At 43.6% G+C, this 21,603-nt stretch overlaps 4 protein-coding genes across 8 annotated transcripts; 1 reads left to right on the top strand and 3 right to left on the bottom strand.

The window, feature by feature from the left end:
• Window positions 1-1,123: 1,123 nt before the first annotated feature.
• LOC125536182 (Chaperone DnaJ-domain superfamily protein) lies at window positions 1,124-4,348 on the bottom strand. Its single transcript, XM_048699352.2, has 5 exons — window positions 3,982-4,348; window positions 3,574-3,648; window positions 2,634-2,773; window positions 2,001-2,138; window positions 1,124-1,938 (listed from the first exon to the last, which is right to left on the bottom strand). The coding sequence occupies exons 1-5, from the start codon at window positions 4,223-4,225 to the stop codon at window positions 1,714-1,716; spliced, it is 822 nt and encodes a 273-aa protein (XP_048555309.1). The 5' UTR covers window positions 4,226-4,348; the 3' UTR covers window positions 1,124-1,713.
• A 185-nt stretch (window positions 4,349-4,533) lies between these two features.
• On the bottom strand, window positions 4,534-8,786 carry LOC125536181 (uncharacterized). Its single transcript, XM_048699351.2, has 12 exons — window positions 8,513-8,786; window positions 8,303-8,390; window positions 7,917-8,016; window positions 7,757-7,830; window positions 7,485-7,553; window positions 7,294-7,371; window positions 6,874-6,998; window positions 6,371-6,443; window positions 5,921-5,979; window positions 5,453-5,830; window positions 5,133-5,235; window positions 4,534-5,046 (listed from the first exon to the last, which is right to left on the bottom strand). Exons 1-12 carry the CDS (start codon window positions 8,614-8,616, stop codon window positions 4,834-4,836), a joined length of 1,464 nt encoding a protein of 487 aa, XP_048555308.2. The 5' UTR covers window positions 8,617-8,786; the 3' UTR covers window positions 4,534-4,833.
• Window positions 8,787-12,032: 3,246 nt separating this feature from the next.
• LOC125536180 (uncharacterized) lies at window positions 12,033-16,898 on the bottom strand. Of its 2 annotated transcripts, none has more exons than XM_048699348.2 (6): window positions 16,760-16,898; window positions 16,378-16,456; window positions 14,053-15,707; window positions 13,451-13,639; window positions 13,210-13,361; window positions 12,033-12,833 (listed from the first exon to the last, which is right to left on the bottom strand). In XM_048699348.2, exons 3-6 carry the CDS (start codon window positions 15,689-15,691, stop codon window positions 12,357-12,359), a joined length of 2,457 nt encoding a protein of 818 aa, XP_048555305.2. In that variant the 5' UTR covers window positions 15,692-15,707; window positions 16,378-16,456; window positions 16,760-16,898; the 3' UTR covers window positions 12,033-12,356. The 2 variants fall into 2 exon arrangements, with proteins under 2 accessions (XP_048555305.2, XP_048555306.2); XM_048699349.2 differs by having other exon boundaries at window positions 16,624-16,881.
• A 174-nt stretch (window positions 16,899-17,072) lies between these two features.
• LOC125536179 (Ribosomal protein L12/ ATP-dependent Clp protease adaptor protein ClpS family protein) lies at window positions 17,073-21,397 on the top strand. 4 transcript variants are annotated; one of them, XM_048699343.2, is made up of 2 exons: window positions 17,073-17,615; window positions 21,256-21,397. In XM_048699343.2, the coding sequence occupies exon 1, from the start codon at window positions 17,113-17,115 to the stop codon at window positions 17,599-17,601; it is 489 nt and encodes a 162-aa protein (XP_048555300.1). In that variant the 5' UTR covers window positions 17,073-17,112; the 3' UTR covers window positions 17,602-17,615; window positions 21,256-21,397. The 4 variants fall into 4 exon arrangements, with proteins under 4 accessions (XP_048555300.1, XP_048555301.1, XP_048555299.1 ...); XM_048699344.2 differs by lacking the exon at window positions 21,256-21,397 and adding an exon at window positions 20,295-20,509; XM_048699342.2 differs by lacking the exon at window positions 21,256-21,397 and adding an exon at window positions 18,773-19,128.
• Window positions 21,398-21,603: the final 206 nt, after the last annotated feature.

Below are 21,603 nucleotides of genomic sequence, written 5' to 3' on the forward strand. Positions count from 1 at the left end.
CGGAGCGGCGAGGCATGGGCGAGTAGTGCTTTCCCGCAGGCGGCGTCGCGGTTGCCTTCTCCTCCACTGTTCCGACCGGCGGCGTGGGAGCCTACTGGTTTTGCTTCAACAATGGAGGTAGACCTAGGGTTCTTCTTGCGCCAAGACGGTGTTCTGCTTGATGTCGGCCCTCTTTGATCTGGTCGTTGATGAGTTCCGGAAGGCTCTGTGGGAGATCTTCTTTGGGTGCTTGACGCCTGTAGATTGCTGGATCGGATGGGATTTGGTCGTGCCCGCCCCTATTTCAGCCTGTGTGGCTTCGAGAGGGCGTGACACGAAGCTTAGTTGTCTGTTGACATTATGGGACATGTCGGTATGTCAATTTCCATGGTGAAGACAGTAGCGGAGAAGATCATGGTGGCTAAGGTTTGAGGCCTAGTAATGGTGGATCGAATCTTCCAGGCGATGACGACTTTGCTTGGTGTTTCGTGACTTGTAGAAATGGCATCGGTAAGTGAGGCCGACAAAACAGGAGGAGTGCAGAAAGTCTTAGCTTTCAAGGTGAAAACCCAAGTACTGCCTTAATTGGATGAGCCTGGCAGTGACCTTGTTAAAGGCATTGTTTTTTAGAGCGTGGATTTTCTTCAGGGTGGAAACCTAATACCTATGATCAGGCGGCAACGGCGCTTGTGCACTATTTCTTTCTTGGAGGCTTCGCTTGTGGAGAATTTGGACTTCAGGTGTTGACCTTGTTGAAGGCATTATTTTTTAGAGCGCGGAGTTTCTCCAAGGTGAAAACCTAAGACCTATGATCGGGCGGCGGCGGCGCTTGTGCACTGTTTCTTTTCTGGAGGTGTCGCTTGTGGAGAATTTGGACTTCAGATGTTGTCTTGTGAAGAATTTGGACTTCAGGTGTTGTCTTCATGGTGTTTTGTGCTACTGTTACAAAGAATTGATCACTGTAGCAGGATCGTCCGCTTTTTCTTCTTTTTAGGTCGTGTGCATCTGTAATGTTTTTAGGACATTGCTTTGTCGTAGTGGCTCCGTGATATAAATATATTCTCTTTTGTGTCAAAATAAAATCAATCAGAAAATTTGAGAGGAATTGGAAGAAGCGGCAGGAGGTTTCACCATCAGACAGGCATGCGACAATGTGTATATTCACGTTACTAGCAATCACTTGGTAGTATTCATCATCATTCAGAAGCCTTCAGATTTTAACAAGGACGACAAGCGAATCATGCATTGTAGTACTATAACAGGTAATGAAACAGTGCCCGGCCACGGGAAGAATCTAGGCTGAAACACAAACCTGGCTGCTTCATCTGCCTTCTACAGTAGTATAGCACAGGGCCACGGTTACAAGCAGCTGGTAACAGCGCCTGGATACCACCTTAACATAATTACATCTTGCATGTAACAAGTATACACACCTGATAGTCGTAGCTCTTGCAAGTCTTGTATCCAGCCTTCGCCGATTACACTGCTGGCCTGCGGCAATCAGCACTGAAGAATCACTTCACATTCCTCCTCTTTCTGCTCCATGGGACAATCCTACATCTGCGCAGATAGGATTTTCCGATCCAACAGTTATCAATATACAACTCATCATGCTCAACAAGGCCGAATTTTCTTGCCTTATATACTTCAGTGCGATGGAAGCAACTTCAAGGAAACCTTCCAGGGCTTCTGGGACGGGGGTGGATATAATTGGCGGGTAAATACTGGATAGAATTACTTCAAGAAAGTTGTGTCATCATCATCTTCGTCTGTATCTAACTCAAGCCCCTCGGCAGCTAGAAGTCTACTGATCTCACTCATCTTGTCTTCCTCTTCTCTCTTGCGCATGATGTCCCTCTTCCGTAATACGAGGGTATGTCTTTTTAGAGTTGTGCTGTAGAACTCCATAGAAGCCTTCCTTTCCTTGGCGAGTAATCTCCTTTCCTCCTCTGGGTCAACCTGGATCCAGTGGTTCTAAGTAAACCATAGTACACCATGCAGGATAATTGTCTTATAATTACCTTCGACCTAGAGAGACGCCGCGCCCGAAGCGTCAATTCTCGTTGTTGTTGCTCGGCCCAAGCAGCTACCGCCATGTCTCCACGTTTATCGAAAGCTTTTCGTTTTTTCATCACCCACTCCATCCATGCCTGAGAAGCCTGATTGACGAAAAACATATTTTTTAGCATTCAAGAATACCTCTTTTCTTTTCACCTCAGTGCTCTCAATTTCAAATTATCATAGTGATATAAGAATTTTGAATCCTTCTTTGTGTTCTCCTAGTTACACAATAGACAGTAGAATGTTTAATTATTTCAATATGGTACATGATTCCAGTTACAGACTTTTATTGACATCCATTAGTTCTTCCTGAATGCCATTATCACTGGCCCAGTTTAGGAACAATACATTGGATGATAATCCCCGCTCCAAGGGTAAAGGAGTTAGCTCACAAAGATGAAGAAGTGCTAGCTTTAATAAATTCGTTTTTTTTTAGAATCGTCTTAGAAGAAGAAAATGCTCTATGTAATTCACATTATGCGGTTAACACTAGTAGACCTACATGAATTTAAGACAATTAGCAAAAATCAATTAACAAACATGCAACTTCCTGCCAATCATCACAATAAGTAGTTGACCATAGAAATTCAGACCTTCATTGGATTCACAAAATGCTCTTTATCGTATGTCTTTCTCCTTTCGTCATCGATCAACAGCTCATATGCTGCTTGGATTTTGATGAAACGGGCTTCAGCGGTCTCTCCTTCCTCAAGGGTTCCCTTACCATCATAAACTTTGAGACAACAAAATAATCAGATAGAATAAATTAGCTTATTATTTGGTTATGCATGCAAAATAGCATGAATTTTAAAAAACGGTGCCCAGTATATTCTGACGGCAAGAATTTCCTCCATGGTTCATTGTTAGCTGTGGCCTATCACAACTTCTGTTTATGCAGTTTCGTACACATTTCCCAGTCAATAGCTATGAGTTGAGGAATCAGACTGTTGGTCCACCAAAATCTGGAAGTCCTTATATTAAAAAAAAAATTGGAAGTCTATTTATAGTATCAATGTGATCTATACACGGTGTAATTGATGTTTTATGGCTGAATCCACATCATACAACAATATAATTAAATTACTGAGTCAATACTGTAAACTAATAAATAGTCATCAACGTGCACCTATGTGTAAAGCTTACACTATGGCAAACAGAATTCATTCAAAAACAAGCATATGCCCACATCCTACTTTTTTGTGCATAAACCCACATTTTACTTAATAACACGACACTTACTACTCCCTCCGTCCCATAATATAAGAACGTTTTTGACATTAGTGTAGTGTTAAAAACGTTCTTATATTTTGGGACAGAGGGAGTAGTTACCAAGTCTGAATAGTAAGGGCGGATGAATTACTTAGTGATCTAAACACTCTTATATTTCTTTTAGTAGGGAGTAACAAACAACATATTCGTCGGAATCGTGTGAAATTGTAAGTACAGAAATACTGCCTACAAAAGTTAATGTGTGGAACGCAGTTAATAGAACGACCACATTGTGCGGATACATAAAAGGGTAAAGAAGCAAACCATCAGGGTGATAGAACTTGGCCAATCTCCTGTACGCGACCTTTATGGTCTCCTCGTCAGCATCCCTTTCCAGCTCTACAAACCACAACAACACACATTAGCTTCACACAGAAAATTCTAAGACCACTATAGCCATCTCACAAGGACACATTATAGTGCTACTACTATGAGAAACACACAGTTTTGGACCGAACTACAGAACCACCACAGCAGCAAGCTCCTCGAACGACCAAATCTAGCAACAAATTCCCAAATTTTGAATAATCGAAGCCCGGCAGTATTGAAGGATTTGGCAGCTGAACTGATCAGCAACTCATGAAAAAGCAAAAAACAGATATGCTAAATCATAATTGCAAATCCATGCATGCGCTTCTCTCACTAGCATCATAGGCCATAGCTTCGTCGTACCGAGCGTCTCGTACGGGGACTTCTCGGAATCCCAGCTGGCCGCGCGCGTGGCCGCCCTCCTCCGCACGCCCCCGGCCGCCCTCGCGACCTCGTCGAGCACGAAGGCGGACGACGCCTTGGACGGGACGCGGAAGCCCACGCGGAGCCGCGGCGCGAACCCGAGCCGCCTGGCGCCGCCTCGGCCGGCGGCGGCGGAAGAGTAGTAGGTGTGGAGGAGGGCGGAGGTGGCTCGGAGGCTGCTCATCGCCGGCGACCTGGGGCGCAGGGGTTAGGGGAGGGGGACGAGCCGGAGCTCGGAGCGGCGGGCGGTTGTGTGGTGGGAGCTGGAAGGGAGGGAACGCCTCCCGACGGTGACACGTTGATAAATTCTCGTCTCAAAAATTTGTACACTGCCAGTGGAGTATCTTTTTCGTCAGTGACACTTATATGTTGCTAAAACACAAACAATCCATCTTCCAAATCTTCCGAGTCATCTCTCAAGCAAATAATTACAGTACTTTACTTTGCAGAAGATGCTTTTGTAGAGAGGTGCAGCAACATAAGAGTCTTCAATTTCTGATACAGGAAAGAGCAGCAGCATTTCAGCTGGTACTATATTTATTCATTGCCAGTAAATGCTATGTATACAGCCATACAGGTATATTTACAAATTACAGGTGCTGTACAGGGGGGCAGAGCTGATCAGTTCTACCCTACAATGCCCTTCCCTTCTGCATAACTCATAGGCCATGGTTAGCTTTCTTCTATACATACACAAACCAAAACCATATGATCAGACATCCATCCACATCCATCCATCTATCCATCTAGCTGAAGCTTCTTGCGGTGTTCTAAAAGCTTAGGTTATGCAAGTCATTTCTTTTTAGAACCACTGCGAGCGTAGGTGTGCGCTCTTTCCCACTGCGCGATGTCTTCTATCTGGGACGGCGGGGGCGGCAGGATCTCACGCTCTACCATGTCCCAGCCGTCCACAATGCTGTCGGGTGCTCCGCCGTGCTTCGGCGGCTTACCGGTGTACAAGAAACTCGTGTTCGAGTTCAGGAGGAGGTTATCTAGAGAGCTCGGCTGGTTAAAACAGAGATTGTATTAGGCAATGCGATGCACTGAAAGTAGATCCTATGCGAGCAAAAAAGAACTAAGTGGGAGTTTACCATGATAGCTGTGTGCGTGCTGTCCAACATACTGCTGTTAGATGAGATGGCCGAGCTTGCCTTCCATATTGATCTGTTTAGCTGTTGTGCCTGCTTTTCTGATCTGCAAGCAGAATTGTAAGGATCATTTAACCATTTTTTTACTCATGCACCCCCTTAAAACGGCCTTTTATTATTTGCAAAATAGTGCTACAACATCTTTAGTTGTACACTTTCGGCAGTTTTAAGGAAAATAGATAGATACAATTTGCAAATTTGCGCAGATTATGGAAGAGCCAGAATATATGCTTGTCATTCTCTAAGAACAGTATGAATTGCACCTTGAGGCGATATTTGATTCAAGAGCAGCTCGAAGGGTCTTTGAAGATGATAACATATGGAGCATCTTTGCAAATGCGTCAAAAGTAGAAAGATTGGGTGGCACATCCAAGCCCAATGAGTTATAGTAGTAGGCAGTGATGGCAGAAACACTTGTCTTTAGCAAAGATATCCCTCTTTGCAAGTCTTGATGCCTCTCAATGGAGTGAGAAGATGCGGCTGAGAAGTTGAAGCTATTGCTTCTCTTGGAGTCAAAAAGGGATTTCTGATCCGAGTCCACAGAATCAACACCAAAGTTACCCGAACCACTTTCTGTCCATGAATTTTCCTCTCCAACAGAACAATTATTTTGCCTTGGCACAAAAAGTGGGTAAACCTTGCTGGAAAAAAAGAGAACAGTCTCACGTCAATAAAGATTTTAAATATTATTAATGAGACAGAGATATGTCGCCTTTTTCTTGACAGAGTACCTCTGGGATTGTCGTGTGCTCCAGTAGCTACTCCGCTGCCATACACGTGAACAAGAAGCCTAATACAAAACATATATAATATATTAGCCGCACAAAGTTACTGGATAACCAATAGAAAGCTCATGTTGCTACTCATGCTATTAGAAATCTAACCAGGCTGAACTTACAGAATATGTACATACTTTGCATACATACAAATGACACATGAAGGATCGCGCTGACTATGTATAAGGTTCTACGCTCGGCTTATACAAGTTATATATCCACAGAGATATTCACGACAAAATAACTACATTTACAGGACAAGAATGACCGTTGTTATTCATACTACTTAGAAGTTTATATTGTTTGACCGACAGGATTGAATGATTGTATCTTCAGATGTACTAGCATGCTAACTTCAAGAGTAAGCTTATGACAACAGATTAAGAGCACATAGTTGGATCTTACCCCAAAACCGGCTACATGAAGGGCTGGTGCGGATAGGATATGAATTGCAATGCTGAGGACTTGCAACATGTACCTGTCACAAAAAGAAAATTATGTTACCCAACATTCAGAACCAAATGCACACAGTACTAAATGCAAACTGTTCTCAAACAATCTGTCTAGCCCAATAAAATAATATTACAATAACACAAAACATGTTAGTCTTGTTGGTCACAACTCACAAATAGGACTGTTAGACTCCATATGTAACTCCTTGCCCTGATTTTTCACTTGCATAAACTAATGAAAATCAAATGCATTTCTCTATGTTCTACGCTCTGATTTTTTTTTAGAAACAAACAATCTTATATAAGGTATTTACATGATTAGACAGAATGAGGAAGGGTGCAATTTACTTACGACCATGAATCATAAAAGAATGGACATTCATTTAATCATTCTGGTAATCAAGAGCATAATATCAGAACAACTAATAAGTGGTAGTTTGAGGAAAGAAGTATAACCCCAAGGAAGCTGATAACTCCTCTGATGGAACTGAATGTGGATCGAGACCACGAGGTAGACGAATACCACATATAACATCGTACGGATCACTGTGACCATCCTTCTTTTCTCCATCTATAATAGCCTACAAATTGAAAATTGTGTATATAAATCTTTGTCTATGCATGGTAATTCAGGTAGCATTAATATCAAATTAATCATTTTTTATGTGAAAAAATTTAGTAGGTGAATATGCAACAATTAAATTATTAACATATAAAGCTGGTGTGTGAAATATGTAGAAGTAAATTAGTTACAGTCACATGCTCTAAATATGAGCAAAGTTGAATGCAACTGAAGTTCTCACTAGGAATCCCAAAATATACATATATAGGAAGAAAACACAAAGCCACTAAAACAGACAAGACCATAATACTTACTCGCCTCATTGGGAACAACCTGCAAAGCTGCTTTACAGCTTTGGACTGACGTTTCAGACGTTCGGAGGTTGTTGCCATCTGCCACGAAAGTGTATTTCAATTCCAGAGAATACCAAAACCGACAGACATAATCGCATAAATGATGGATATTGGATAATAAGTAAGAAATGAAGAGGCATGTTAGGACTTACAAGACCCATCTGTGCTGCTTTCATGGCATTGGTGTGCATCGTTGATGAATCGGTTTGCTTCGTTTTTAGCTGAAGATGGTGGAAAAGATATATTCAGGATCAGTAATTTCTTAGTACTCCCTCAGATCCGTATTACTTGTCGCTCAAACGGAGGTATCTAGCGCTGAAATACGTCTAGATACATCCGCTTGAGCGACAACAAATATGGATCAGACGGAGTAGTGAATTTCACATTTCATCAAAGAGAAACACAGAGAAAGAAACAATTTTACCGTGATAAAAGCCACATTCAATGTACCACTTTTCACCTTGAGATCACTTGATGCCTGCTTGATCTTCATCTTCTCTGCAAACACATTAATTACCACAACTCAGTACCGCAAACTGGCAAATGGTAACAAGATACAATCCGCAAGAGTGAAAGAGATTAACCTAACGCAGTTCGACTCTTCAACTCGCTGAGCCGATCCCTCAGCTCCTTGATGTCGTGAGCTTTGCTCAGTTTCCACATCCTCTGCTCCTCCGCTTTCCTCTGCCAGAAATAGGCGAAACAGGCCAAAGTTATACTCTGTCTGTACAACTTTTCATTCGAAACATATAATATTTCTGTATAGTTCTCCAGCACCAATTGTATCCAATTGTAAAATGATTAAATGTGAGCTACAAATCACTCTAGGTTCAGGCATGTGCCGGGCAATAGATTCCAGACCCGAGGCACAAACACATGGAAATTGCCAGACTGAGAGATGGAAACCCAAACTAGTTAGCACTGAATTGGAGGACTGGCGAGTCGGGCACAGCGAGAGCGACGGACCAACCTTTGCCTCGAGGCGAGCGGCGATGCGGGACTGGAGGGTGTCGCGGAGGTTCCTCCTCAGGCGCAGCGTCGCGTGGTACTCGAACAGCCTGCGCAGACAAAAAAAAATCCGACGCCGGGGCGGGGGGCGGGCGAGGGTCAGGCAGGGGAGAGGGCGAGCTTCGATCGAATCGGGGACGGACGGGCGGCGGGGCGGGGCGGAGGGGCGTACCTCGTGTTGACGCACGCGGCGCAGCAGGAGGGGAGGTTGGATCCCTCGCAGAGCGCGCAGCTGCTGCTGGTGCTGCCGCCGCTGGCCCGCCGGGAGGTCATCATATCGCGGCGATTCGAAGGGCGGCGGTCGCGGATTCCTGGCTGCCCGGTGCGCGGTGGCGGCGAGGCGACGGCGAGGTCGTGGCGGGGGTAAGCCGTTTGCGTGCGTGGGGAAGGGGATGCGGGGTGGAGAGGAGAGGGGGAGAGAGCTAACTTGCGTCGTGGGTGTACAGAGAAAGAGTCGGCGAAGTGGACGAGCCTTTTCCTGTTACAACTATTATTGGGCTGACCCACCGTGGCCCGTGAATGAGTACTTTTCTTGGCCCAACATGACTCGTGAAGTTTTTGCCACTAAAATAACAGATTTTTCGCAAAAAAAACTAAAATAACAGATTTGCTCCCCTAAAAAAATAAAAGATTTGCTTTTTGAGTGAGAGGACAATCCCTTTTGCAGGTTGCAAACTCACTTGTAATGAAGTTGGTAAATCACCTAAAAGGCGTTCGTCAACCTTACTTGCTAAAATTAACCGACTCTGTTTCGCTCCGCGCAAGCGACACGAGTGGCGAATCCTACCCTACCCTGCACTGGGAAACCACCTCCTCCTTGCTGCTGTCGGGGCCAAAGCCCGTGTGACAGCAAGGTATCTACTCCATGTGTTTTGTCAACCCCTGGTCGGCTCATGCTGGTGTTGGCGTGTGGGTCGATGAGCAGGAGGCGACGTGTGGCCGCGACGTGGCGTTGTGGGAGTGCTTACTTGGCAATGCTGGTACAGCGGCATCGAGCATGTGCTCCTTTCCCTAGGCACTATAGTACCTTTTCAGACTCTATCTGTCAATGATATAACCTTTCGCACACCAAACATTTTGCTTTACCTGGCTGATCCGTATCTTGGATATTGTTGATCTCAGTATCCCCGCATCATGCTTCTCCTAAACATCGTCTCTAGTCGCCTCCCTCTCTATAGCTATAGCTGATACATGTAGTCCTTCTCTCTCCTATCTTTTATGCATGCGAGAGCTGGACATGAATGGACTTGTGGCGTGATGGTGGGGATGAGAGAGAGAAATGCCAGAGATGTGTGTTATGAGAGAGATCGATGAGGGAAGTGGGAAACAGTATTCTATTTCACGTGTGGGTTGCTGGAAAACGAACTTTCTCCCACTTATGTTTTTTCTGCTTTTCTTTGTCGACTTACAAGTTATCTTTCAGTTCTTTCTTTCTCTATTCCTTTCATATTTTCTTTACCTTTTTTGTCTTTTTATTTTAAAATTCATGAGAATTTTTTTTTAAATAAAGACATTATTCTTAAAATCCTTGTCCAGGCCTAGGAGCAGGTCGTCATAGGAGCGCAACACCCCTATTGCAGGACATCGACCCGTTCATGGGCCTGGTTAGGAACACGGCACCCTCTCAATCCCAACGAGTCACGTGTTGGGTGTCCGACAGGGACATCTTTTTCTTTCATTTCTTTTTCACATATTAATTTGTGCTTTCTCTATTTTTGAGGATTGCTCTAAAAAACAAAATAAGTTGTGTTTATACTTCTAATTATTAAAGAAGTTCATGAAACAAAAAAATGTTCGTGGATTTAAAATTTGTTCATGAATTGGAAAAATTGTTTGCATAATAGAATATTGTCTATGAATTAGAAAATAGTCACGACTTAAAATTTTGTTCGTGAATTCAAAAAAAGTTGTGAATAATAATGTTCAAGAATATAAAGTTTGTTCTTGAATTCAAGAAAAAACACAAATTCAGAAGAAAAAAATTCACAAATATGAAAAACTTTATTGAATCCGGAAAAATATTTGTGGATTCAAAAACAATTCTCAAAATTTAGAAAGTGCACAAATTCAAGACAATTCACGAATTTTAAAAATATCTTTGAATTAATAAAAACACATATATGAAAAAAGTATTTTGAAAAATTGTTCATGAATTAATAAACTCAAAAATCAAGAAAATGAGAAAAGGCGGAAAAAAGGAGAAGATAAAAACTTTCGGGAAGATTCCCAGAACTGTTCCTGGTTCTGGACGTGAATAGCTCCAGGTTACGAAAAAGCGACAAGGGTGCTTAGTGGACCGCAACCCACGTAGGACCGCCAGTTGACGAGCCCTTACCTAGTGCTATAGTAATGACCAAGACGCAACAAAGTTAAGAAGAGAAGCTTGGTTAGATGGTTCTTCTGGATCGTCCAATAATGACCGAGATGCGGCATCATGGAAGTTGCTATGGAAAACACCAGTCCCAGGGAAGATACGTAAGTTTCTTTGGAGACTAGCAAAGAAGTAAGTTTCTTTGGAGACTAGCAAAGAAGTCACTGCCAACGGAGGATGTTAGAGCTCATCGGAACATGTGCATTTATGTGGAGCTGTGTATTCTTTGAGGCATTCTCTTCTTGAATGTACAATGGCAAGGTGTGTTTGGGCACTTGTCGATGGGGAGCTAGCGGAACACTTGTATGAAACAACGGAGCCTAGTGCGAGGCAATGGTTGTTTCCAATGATTAAGAGTTTGAGACACTATCAAATGGATCCTTCGTCAGGCTCTCGGTGACACTATGGGCTATTTGGTGGGCAAAACGACAGATTATCCACGAGGAAGTTTATCAACACCCTTCGGCCACACTTTTTCATCAACTGGTTCATAGCAGACCTCAAGTTAATCTTGCAAAAGGTGGTAAGAAACCGAGTTACACTTAGGGTCGCTGCTGCTGAAAGACCAAAGGCACCTCCGCCAGGATATGCGAAGATCCATGCAAACGCCAATCTAGCTCGCAATGGCATAGCGCGCTCTGCAGCAGCAATGTCAGGGATGCAACTGGCATTTTCCTTGGCTGTTCGGCCCTTACCATCCATGGAATTAACAAGGTTGCAGCGCCGGAAGCGATAGCCTGTCGTGAACCCTTGTGCCTCGCCAATGATGCTGCTTCAAAATTTCATTGTTGCATAGGACTCAAAGATGGACATATCATTAAGGAAATATAGCACCAAGCAACAAACTACAACTATATATTCAACTTTGAAGGGCGAGCTGTGAACACAAATGTAGATAGTTTAGCTAAATTTGCGAATTCTTTGGAGAGGGGCGCCATGTTTGGTTCACCCTCCACGATCGAATTTGTATTCCTCTCGATGCTACTTTTGATCAATACAATTTAGCTTATACCCCCTAAAAAAACCTAGTGCTACAGTAGTCATATCCCTCGATCGTGGTCGATATGTGTGGCTATTACAGCCGTGGGACACTGCCATTGTACATTTGAGCATTATACTCCCTCCGGAGGGAGTAGTTAATAAAGAGACCAAGTTCCCTCAAAAAGAAATTTCAGAACCATACATGACTGAAACTCACGATTACATGAGAAATGCTAACTTGATACCGCAACAAGAGCAACCAGCAGGAATCGTAAGCATCAACGGTTATGAACATACACGCAGCACATTGCCCAACTGATCCAAAGGATGACTGGGTCGGTGATGGAAATTCACGTGTGCGTGTTAACAGCTAGGCAGACAAGCGAAAATAGAGTTAGCTCAATTTACAATACGACTACTCAGTTATCAAGAGTTCCAAGACCAGAATTTCAAAAAAAAAAAAAAGAGTTCCAAGACCAAGACCGTGCAAAGCTTCGCAAAATATCACCAACCATTACAAGCAGTAACGACAGCCTTCATGTTAACTGCTGCAATACCAACGGTCGGATATTGGGAAGAGAATCCGCTGGCCATGCCGGTTGTGCCTGAATAAGAGATGAGCAAGGCACCAACATACCGGGCACGAGCAGCAGGTTTGAGTCCCCTACCGTCTCCAATTTCGCCTGCGGCGTGCTGCGAGCTTGGCTGCCACCTCCTCCTCCGATAAGGGCAAGTAGTAGATCATCGGAGAGGCCTGTGTCCTCCTGAAGAGATCATCAAGTGTCTTGATAGTTGTTTCCGGTTGCTTTGGAGAAGGTGGAAGCACCTCCCTTTCCGACCTGGGGTTAGATGTGGTATACAACTTTGTATGAGGCTGTGGAGTAGGTGACAGACCCCATGCGGCACCAGCGCCACGGTGAAGCATGGTTTGGTTAGCCTCCGCTTGTTGGATGGCTGCTGCATTTGGCGTTGTATCCTTGCCGAGGCTGGTAGGCAGTGGCAGTGGGGGAGGGTGTTCGATTTTAAGCTTCACCTCAAGTGGATCAACAAATTCGGCAGCTAAGTAACTGCCATTGTTTAGGGGCCATTGGAGGTTGTAAACGGCATTCCTGGTAGCGATAGCTTCATCCACTGAAGAGTACTGTGTATCAGAAATAGGACAAGCAGGCAAGTCAACACCATGACGTTATCAAATAATGCATCACGAGATTCTTTGAACCAATAATAAGGCACGACAATGCTAACATCTCAGGTTTGCATCCTTCATACAGAGGAATACCAAGAACAAAAATTAACCCCTACCAGGGCCACGTAAAAAAGCACCAGAATATTTGTTAGCAACGACAGGCTAAAGCACAAACTATTGTTGTTAACATTTAGCAAATTTTAGCTGTAACACATGAAAGGCAAAACTTGGGAAGGCCTGAAAAGGTCATAGAAGGCGCAAACAAATGCTGAAATGCACCTCTAACAATATTCCGCACAGGTAAAATAAGACAATGAAGTTAGCGACATACTGTAACATAGCAGTGGGTCTTGATATCATCCATCCAGAAGCTGCAAACAGATCCAGTTCTACCAAGAAGCTCTTGCACAGCTTTCAAAGTAAATGGGCGCACAAATCGGTCAACTCTCAAGGAAGTTGTTGCAGGCTTCTGAGGAAGTGGCACTGAACAATGAATACAGAAGGGGAAAAATTAGATATGATGTACAGTGCAATAGTGAATCTACTTTACTAAAAGAGCCGAGAAACCTCACCTATCCGCTCTTTGTGAGAACCTCCACTTGCTGTTGAATTAGACCTGCCAACAAAATGTTTTAGAGCAGGCCGAACCACAACCTTTGGAGAATCAGAGCTACTTAGTTTGGATGTTTGTTGCTTAGGAATTTTGAGAGTATCCACATGGCGCTGACGTTTGATGGGCTCATCCGCGACAACTTCTTGGTCTGCATTTAACAGTGAGTTAGAACAAAAACATGACATGATTTCTCCATTTAAACTATTGATAAATTGTTACCAAATTTATTTGAGGAATGTACAATGTGAAAACAAAGGCCACAAATCTTACTAAAGGACTGCAAAAAAAAAATTGTCCTATTTCCCAAAACCGTACAAGAGCAGAATATATGAGGTACAACTGTTTCATGCAAGATTTACCAAAGACAGAAAATCCACAATGACAAAGATTACGCAATGCGGACAATGAACTTTACACATGCACACACATACTGATACATAAAAAAATGCCACAGAAAATGATATACTTTAATGAAGAAAACAAAAACGCTCAAGATATTCATATAGGAAAGGTATACAAGAAATGATCCAACACTGTATGCGTAGGGGGGTGAAGACAAACCTTCAAGTTTCCTCTTTTCAGATGAAGTTACTAGCTTCTCTTCATGAACAATATCCATTGTCTCCACAGATGAATCATTGGCAACAGTATTAAAGAGGATCACCTCTTTTACCTCTTCATGGTCTGAGGTAACCGCAGTCTTTCCTCCAAGATCATCAGATCTGATAATGGTATCAACATGCTTACTTTCCATCACATCCTCCTCTATCGAGCTCCTGTCTAAATTTAGTTTTTCAGGAAAAGCGCCATCAGGACTGTCCTCTTTCTTGTCCAAGATCATATTGGATTTAGATTCTATTTCTTGCAATGGGGTCCCGTTCTTAGACAACTCTTTGTCATCGTCCAATGCCTGCAAATCATCACCTACGGAGGGAATGTTGCATGGTGGTTTGACCATATCCCTCTTAACCTCTATTTCCAAATCAGAATTGTCAGCATTCAGGTCACCTTTTACATTAGTTGATATATTGTCATGCGGAATCGGAACATACTTGATTTGAGAACCTAGAACAGGATTGACCTCAGTTACCTGGTCATTTGTCCCTGCCACGGTTGGTTTGCAGGTACTGTTTGTGCGCCCAGAATCTTCGAGGTCCTTGCCATTCATCAAAGCATTATCACTCAAATCTATCACAGGAATCAGGGTCTCAGCATTTTGTCCTGGTGCAGCTGCAACAGCATCAACATCCAATGGATCAACATGTGACGCACTAGCATCTGGAGGTGATGATACTGCATCTTGCTCTACAATATCAGCATCTAACTTGTCTTTAGCAGAAGTTGCATCTAACTTGACATCAGTACTGGCAACATCACATGGTAGATAATTAGCAATCACTTTCTTGATGGTGCCTTCTTCTGGAGCCTTCTCTGCAATAATCTCACTATGACGATCAGCTTGTGGAGATGCTTCCTTCACTACATTACTGCCACTTGGAGCTGATTCTAGGTGATCTCCGTTGGTTGCCACTGCGTCACTTGGAGAAATTTCATCAGCTTTTGCCATATCAACAAGAGGAGCATCACTAACTTCAGTAGCAGCAACAAGAGTTGTCTGACTAACTTCTTCGTTACTAACTACAGCATCCTGACTAACTTCTGTAGTAGCATCGGCACTTTTCTCACTAGCCTCTGCAACAAGAGTTGTCTGACTATCTTCTTCGGTACTAACTACAGCATTCTGACTAACTTCTGTAGTAGCATCGGCACTTTTCTCACTAACCTCCGCAACAAGAGTTGTCTGACTAACTTCTTCGGTACTAACTACAGCATCCTGAATAACCTCTGTAGTAGCATCGGCACCTTTCTCACTAGCCTCTGTAACAGAACCAACAGGATATCCTTCCAGGGTTGCAACCTGAGAAGGACCTTCATCAACATTTTGTTCCACCGCAGCCTGGCAAACAGATGCATCAACCGAACCAGGGGTTTCGTCCTCTTTGAGATCATCATCGGGAGGAGATCCACCAACTGGCCCTTCTCCACCAAGTATATCACCCTGAAGTTCCTCAAAGAGCCTTTTCACAAGATCATCCTTCAAGCCATCGGTAGGTAAGTTCCTCCTAGAGAGCTCATCCTTCAGTTCTGCAAAGTTCCACTGATCAATTGGCTGGTCATTCAGCACAGGATACGTCGTCATTGTGGCTGGAAAAATCCTGCAGTCTCATGAAATCAGCTACACCATTAAACATGAATTTTTACCAGCATCACGAAACAAAAATGTAAACAAATTTCAATTTATCAAGTGAAACTGCTTCCTTCTTAAGTTGCAGTTACCAAATTATGCAAACTGTCAGAAGACATGAATGCATATGTTTTTGCATTTTAGGGAGTAGGAACTCTGATAGAATAGCAGTTTACATGCTAAACAAAGATATTCTTCAGAGACATATAGCTACCAGACGATTGGTGGGTAAAATTATAGTCAGGTGAAGTGCTCCATGTAGAAACAAAAGGTTTCACACTGTGCATCTGTGTGATAAGTCATAAGTGTGAAAAACTGTCAATTGCAGTCCTCAAAACTGAAAATTCTGGATAGGTCATTCATGCACCATAAAACAAAATTGCATAGGCCATTCATGCACACAGCCGGCATACCGAAACCACAGAATTTATTTACTCCAGAGCATACCGAAACCCCAAAAAACACCCGAACCGAAAAACGACAATGGCCACTATAATTTCCTCTCACCGAACAGACCTACGCCTAAACCCTTCATAAACCCCCCTCAAATCCAGCGTGCTAATGCCTAACCATCTGAGCAATGTCCAAATCGCACGGGCGCATCAAAACCCTAGGAGGCGTGGACGGGCGCGTGAGCTCACCTCGCGACGGCCGCGCAGCGAGATCCCCAAACGGTGCCGGCCGCAGACCGCCCTTCAGCGAGCCTCGAAATTCAGAAACCTGCAGGCATGCAGGCGCACCAGATCAAAAACCCAAGCCACAAAACCCTACTGGAATTTTGCAGAGCACGCGACGGAACGGCGACTGCACGGACCGGCCGCCGCGGACCCGCGGAGACCGCGCGCCCCCCGGAAGGAAACAACCCAAAAAAAAGGAGCGCCGAAAACCTCGCAAAAAAAGTCCCAAAAAACCGCAGCAAAAGGGAGCGGGCGGGAGAATCTAGCAGACTACGACTCCATGGGAGGGGGAGGAGGAGGCGGGGCGAGGAATCGAGTTTCGCGTGATCGGGACCCGTGATTCTACCCGCCGCGGCGCCGATTCCGACGAGGGCTTTGCTTTTGCCCCGCCGCGCCGCGGCCAGCGAGGAGACGGAAGAGAATGGCGTGGTGGTGTTGGCGCTGCAGAGTGTCTCCTTGCTGTTGGTGGGGTCATATGGTCAGCTGCTATCCGGGAAGAGCAGCGGCCAGCGGGTGCTCGATGGTCGCTGACAAGTGGGGTTGCGAATGGGTGAAAACGCCTCTCACATCCTTTACAAAAATACGCTTTCGTTGTGAATGGACGAACTTTTCCTTTACGTTTTCGTGATCTATCTATAATGCTCTCGTGGAAGAGGCAAAACCCTACCGCCCACCCCGCGATTCCCGAAATTTACCGAAATGCCACTCTTCTCCTCCAAATTCGCACCGCTGATCCCCCGCCTCCGCCGCCTCTCCACGGCGGCGGCGACCGCCGGCGGCGAGGACCCGAAACTGTCGCGCATCGCGGACGAGCTCCTGGCGCTCTCCTCGGCAGAGCTGGATGACTACTCGGCCCTCATGCGCCTCAAGCTACGCCTCTCGCTCACCTCCAACCCAGCTGCCGGATTAGGTCCTGGCACGGCCGGGGACGCGGCCTCCGGGTCGGCGGGGGCCGAGGAGGCCGCGGTGGTGAAGACGGCGTTCGACGTCAAGATCGAGAAGTACGACGCGGCGGCCAAGATCAAGATCATCAAGGAGGTGCGCGCGATGACGGACCTGGGGCTCAAGGAGGCCAAGGAGCTGGTGGAGAAGGCGCCGGTCGTCGTGCGCGCGGGCCTGCCCAAGGAGGAGGCCGAGGCGCTCGCCGCCAAGCTCAAGGCCGCCGGAGCTGCCGTTGCGCTCGAGTGATCCAGAGCCGTAAGGTGTCCCCATTTTCGATTCCTACCGTTCCTAGAGGATGCAACTCTTATGTGTGCGTTAATTTGTTTTGAATTGGAGTTTGTTGGGATTGGAGCAATTAGGTAGGGGTATAAGAAGATGTAGGGTTTGCTTGCATTGTTGTAGCTTATGACTAGCCTCCAAGCATAATCACTGATATATCTTCCTGGATCACGCAATAAGGTGTTGGTGTGGTGTGCTCTATCCTACTGGTCTGGATTAAACATTTCAATAGCTACATTGACTAGTGTGAAAGTATACAAAGATGCTGGCATTACTGTAGCTGGGATGCCATTCTTGTTGGCATTACTGTAACTGGGATGTCATTCTTGTTGCCATTACCGTAGCTGGGATGCCATTCTTGTTGGCATTACTGTATCTGGTGGTTAGAATATGCTAGTTTCAGTTATTTGTTGATCTGGAATGATGCCAATATGAGATGGCATCGATTCTATGTTGAAGTACATGAAACATTATCATGAGCACATTGGTGAGGACGAAGCATAGATTCGTCTGGATGGACAAGATGTGCTCACTTGCTTGAAATTGATGTTTGTGAAGGTGAAGTTCATATACTTTGCATGATTATTTTCCCACGAAACTGAGATGTGTTGTTTGTTTAACGGATGGGCTTTGATTGGAGATGGAGGTATGGGTAGCGAAGTTTTGTAGTAGCGCACTTGAATCTAAGACATCTGATGCCATGGCCAGTATCTGAAATTTAGCATTTGTGAACTGTTTGAATAATCAGTCCAAAGACCCATGGCTTATATGACGGTTCTACTGTGACACAATAAAGCAAGAGATTGTAATCATGAAGATGATGTATAATTGATAAAGGTCTTGTTGACCACTTATTTTGATCTTGAAATGTTTATCCCTTTATATGTGTTTGCCACTTTATAGGTGTTGACGCGCTATAGAGTATCGGCGTGGAAGAAGTTAAAGATCGAATGCTAAGTCATTAGCCGTTGTCTTATTGAATTAACCTGAAAGGCAAGGGATTTAGTAGTTAGTAATGGCTAACTGAAAATGTTTCCCTAGAATGTAGATATATGAAGTTTTCCTTCGTAAGAGTTTGGTTGTGTTCTTATTCTGCTACAAGGCAAGTATTTGAAGCATCTGCATCATTTTGGTGCAGGATGATACACTGTCAGGTCTAGAAGCTGGTATGCGGACCATATTTCATGGTGTATGTATCAGCATATCAGGGAGCTTATACAAAGCAAAATAGTTGATACCTTCAAGCATTCACTAGTTGAACCTTCAAATCTGATTTTCTTACAGTTGGTTTCGTAGAAGCGAACATAGTTTTTGTGTGTCGTTATCTAGGGAAATCAAGTTTCTTGAATAAGTTGTATGAACATGGAGAACCAAACCTTGTGCCATTTCTTGTAAATCCCATAGTGTGCTTTATAAAAGCTCGAAATTAAGAATGTTGAATGAGATTAGGCCTTCTGCTGTTCAAACGTTCTATTGGTAGAATGGTTATTTCAATGGCATGTCTATGCTCAAAGTAGGGGCCTGGTGGGTGATTATTTAAGCTACATGGTCTTGGAAATTAGCAAAAAAATTGCATGTTTTAGACCACTTAGCATTGACATGGCCTTGTAAGAGTTTTAGTTGTATTATTATTCTGCTACAAGGTGAGTATTTTAAGTATTTGCATCATTTTGATGCTGGATGATAACTATTGGGTCTAGAAGCTAGACAGCCTATCAGGTTTTTTTTTACAAAACAAAAGAATTCGTAGATTCAGCCGTCCACTAGTTCAATCTTCAAAGGTGATTTTGTTACAGTTGATTCCATAGACACGGACATACTTTTTGTATGTCGATATGTATGGGAATCAACTGTCGACTAACTTGTATGAACAGCATGGAGAACTAGGCCTTGTGGCATGTTTTGTAAATTCATAGTGTGCTTTATGAAACCTCTAAATTAAGAGCGTTTAATGAGATTAGAATTTTTGCTGTTCAAACTTCTTATATTACTACAATGATTATCTCAGTGGCATATCATTGCTTATGCTTAAGTAGGGGCTAGTGTGTGGGTACTTTTAAGTTACATAATCTCGGCAGCAAAAATTGAGCTGCCAATCTGTTGATGTAAAGTAATTTCTGGATGTCAAACCTTGGAAATTAGCAAAAGTTTGCTCGTCTTAGATCACTTAGCATCAACATTATCATGTGAGCATGGCGCTAAGCCCAAAGGTTTGCTATGTTAATCCTGAGAGCGTGTGTGCCAGCTATTTTTGATCCATGACACCGGCTTTTACAAGCTAATCTGCCGTCGTTTGAGGTCTCCTTTCACTGGGAATCTATTAAAACTGGTCAGCTATTTTTGCAGCATTGTGCTTTTGCTCCTTTTCACTGAGAATCTATTGAAACTGGTTAGACATTGTGCTTTTATCATGTTAGGTAATATTGCCTACCTGTAGCTGTTCATCTGTGTTGGATTTTTTTTGCCAGTTTGGAATGAAAAATCTCTAGGTGGCTAGTTTTTTAGTTGGTGCTGCTGTACTTGATTTTCTCTTTTCGTGGTGCTGCCTGCGGCTCCTATTCTCTATACTGAATCAGAGATGTGTTCTTGAGACATAGTGATCCGATAGTATCCTTCGTACTGAAATTCAGAGTTGCAAAATCGAACATCTCTGATTTCAGGGCTGCAAAATCAAATATCTCTGATGGAGCCAACAGGGGAACAGCATGCAACCTGTCTTATATCTACGGCATGAACATCTACAAGTATGATCAAGTATTGTTGTCTTTGTGAAATCGCAGTGCAAAAGATTCTGACATCCCAATGCCATGCGTTCCTTGTTAAACAAACTTGTTATGGGATATAATAAGCACAAAATGGTGATGGATTATGGTCTGTATAATGTACTGTAAGTATGAGATTTCAGTATGTTTGAAATGTTGGAATTTCATCGAAAACAGGCGGTCCAGTAGGTGATCAGTTAGGCCTGTACTTGTCACCGGGATGCTCCCAGTACTCACGACCCAAAAAAATCATACCATTGTAGTTATAAAAAGAATCCGCAAAAAATGTTCTACCATGAGGGTAAAGTTATACTATGACACAAAATTTCAGATTTAAAAAGTTGAATACAAGTTTTGTTGTGATTGAACAGTACCAAATTCACACTGGGCTAGGAATACGGTCCATAACACTACCATGAACACTAAATTTATCTTATTTTTGTTTCTAGCTACTGCTTTAGATCGAAATAAAATTTGATTTCTATATGCCATGGTGGATGGATATTCTGTCTATGAAAATTATAGAACTTTTTAGGGGTGATTTTTTAGTCGGGATACCAACTCAAAAGTGACAAAGTTTTAGAAGTAAAATAGTAGTCTTTGGTGAATGCGTACATGCTTTTCTTGACATGGATATATTTCTCTTGAGCGGTGCTATGTGGACGACGTAAATTGGACGACCAGTGCACGACGATAAATTCCAGCTGGGGATCTCCTCCACAGCCGAGCAACGTCCGTTGGATCGTTTATCATGCATAGGTCGCCCACACTCTGTCATGTGTGGAGCAATTTTTCTTTCTCTCCCAGTCCCACTTATTTTGAGACGAAAGGAGTATCATCTTATCTTTTTTTTATGTAGCCAAGAGGAGCATACTCACCTCACAGGTGCCATTGGTGCTATATTCAAACTATGTGGGGTTCTTTTTTCCGCCATGGAAGCCCGTGAGCATGGACGGCCATGGAGCCCTTGACGATCAAGCACAAGGAGCTTATTACACGCCTTTTTATGGTTACTTATTCTCTTTGAGACGTGTCTTTCTTGTGTTGTTGTTACCCTCAATTGGTATCTTTTATTTTGTTTCGTCGTCATGTAGGAACTAGCTCTTTTTCTTTTTGTGCTTTCTTTTATATTCGTTGTTGTGAACTTCTAGTTTTCTGAAAGAGACTTGTTTTGTGGTGGTGTTTGCTTTATTTATAAAGCGGGCAA

Source organism: Triticum urartu, chromosome 2A (assembly GCF_056163025.1).
Source record: "Triticum urartu cultivar PI428250 chromosome 2A, HENAU_Tu73, whole genome shotgun sequence".
NCBI classification, from domain to species: domain Eukaryota; kingdom Viridiplantae; phylum Streptophyta; class Magnoliopsida; order Poales; family Poaceae; genus Triticum; species Triticum urartu.

What these genes read in the sequence shown, in the direction of transcription:
- LOC125536182 (XM_048699352.2), bottom strand. Translation starts at nt 4,225, where the DNA reads ATGAGCAGCCTCCGAGCCACCTCCGCCCTCCTCCACACCTACTACTCT. An exon ending in GTCCCCGTACGAGACGCTCG is followed by an intron (nt 3,649 to 3,981) that starts GTACGACGAAGC and finishes TGTGGTTTGTAG; the next exon opens with AGCTGGAAAGGGATGCTGAC. An exon ending in GGCGTCTCTCTAGGTCGAAG is followed by an intron (nt 1,939 to 2,000) that starts GTAATTATAAGA and finishes CACTGGATCCAG; the next exon opens with GTTGACCCAGAGGAGGAAAG.
- LOC125536181 (XM_048699351.2), bottom strand. Translation starts at nt 8,616, where the DNA reads ATGATGACCTCCCGGCGGGCCAGCGGCGGCAGCACCAGCAGCAGCTGC. An exon ending in GAAGAGTCGAACTGCGTTAG is followed by an intron (nt 7,831 to 7,916) that starts GTTAATCTCTTT and finishes ATGTGTTTGCAG; the next exon opens with AGAAGATGAAGATCAAGCAG. An exon ending in TGAATGTGGCTTTTATCACG is followed by an intron (nt 7,554 to 7,756) that starts GTAAAATTGTTT and finishes CACCATCTTCAG; the next exon opens with CTAAAAACGAAGCAAACCGA.
- LOC125536180 (XM_048699348.2), bottom strand. Translation starts at nt 15,691, where the DNA reads ATGACGACGTATCCTGTGCTGAATGACCAGCCAATTGATCAGTGGAAC. An exon ending in TGAAAAGAGGAAACTTGAAG is followed by an intron (nt 13,640 to 14,052) that starts GTTTGTCTTCAC and finishes TGTTAAATGCAG; the next exon opens with ACCAAGAAGTTGTCGCGGAT. An exon ending in AGACCCACTGCTATGTTACA is followed by an intron (nt 12,834 to 13,209) that starts GTATGTCGCTAA and finishes TCTGATACACAG; the next exon opens with TACTCTTCAGTGGATGAAGC.
- LOC125536179 (XM_048699343.2), top strand. Translation starts at nt 17,113, where the DNA reads ATGCCACTCTTCTCCTCCAAATTCGCACCGCTGATCCCCCGCCTCCGC.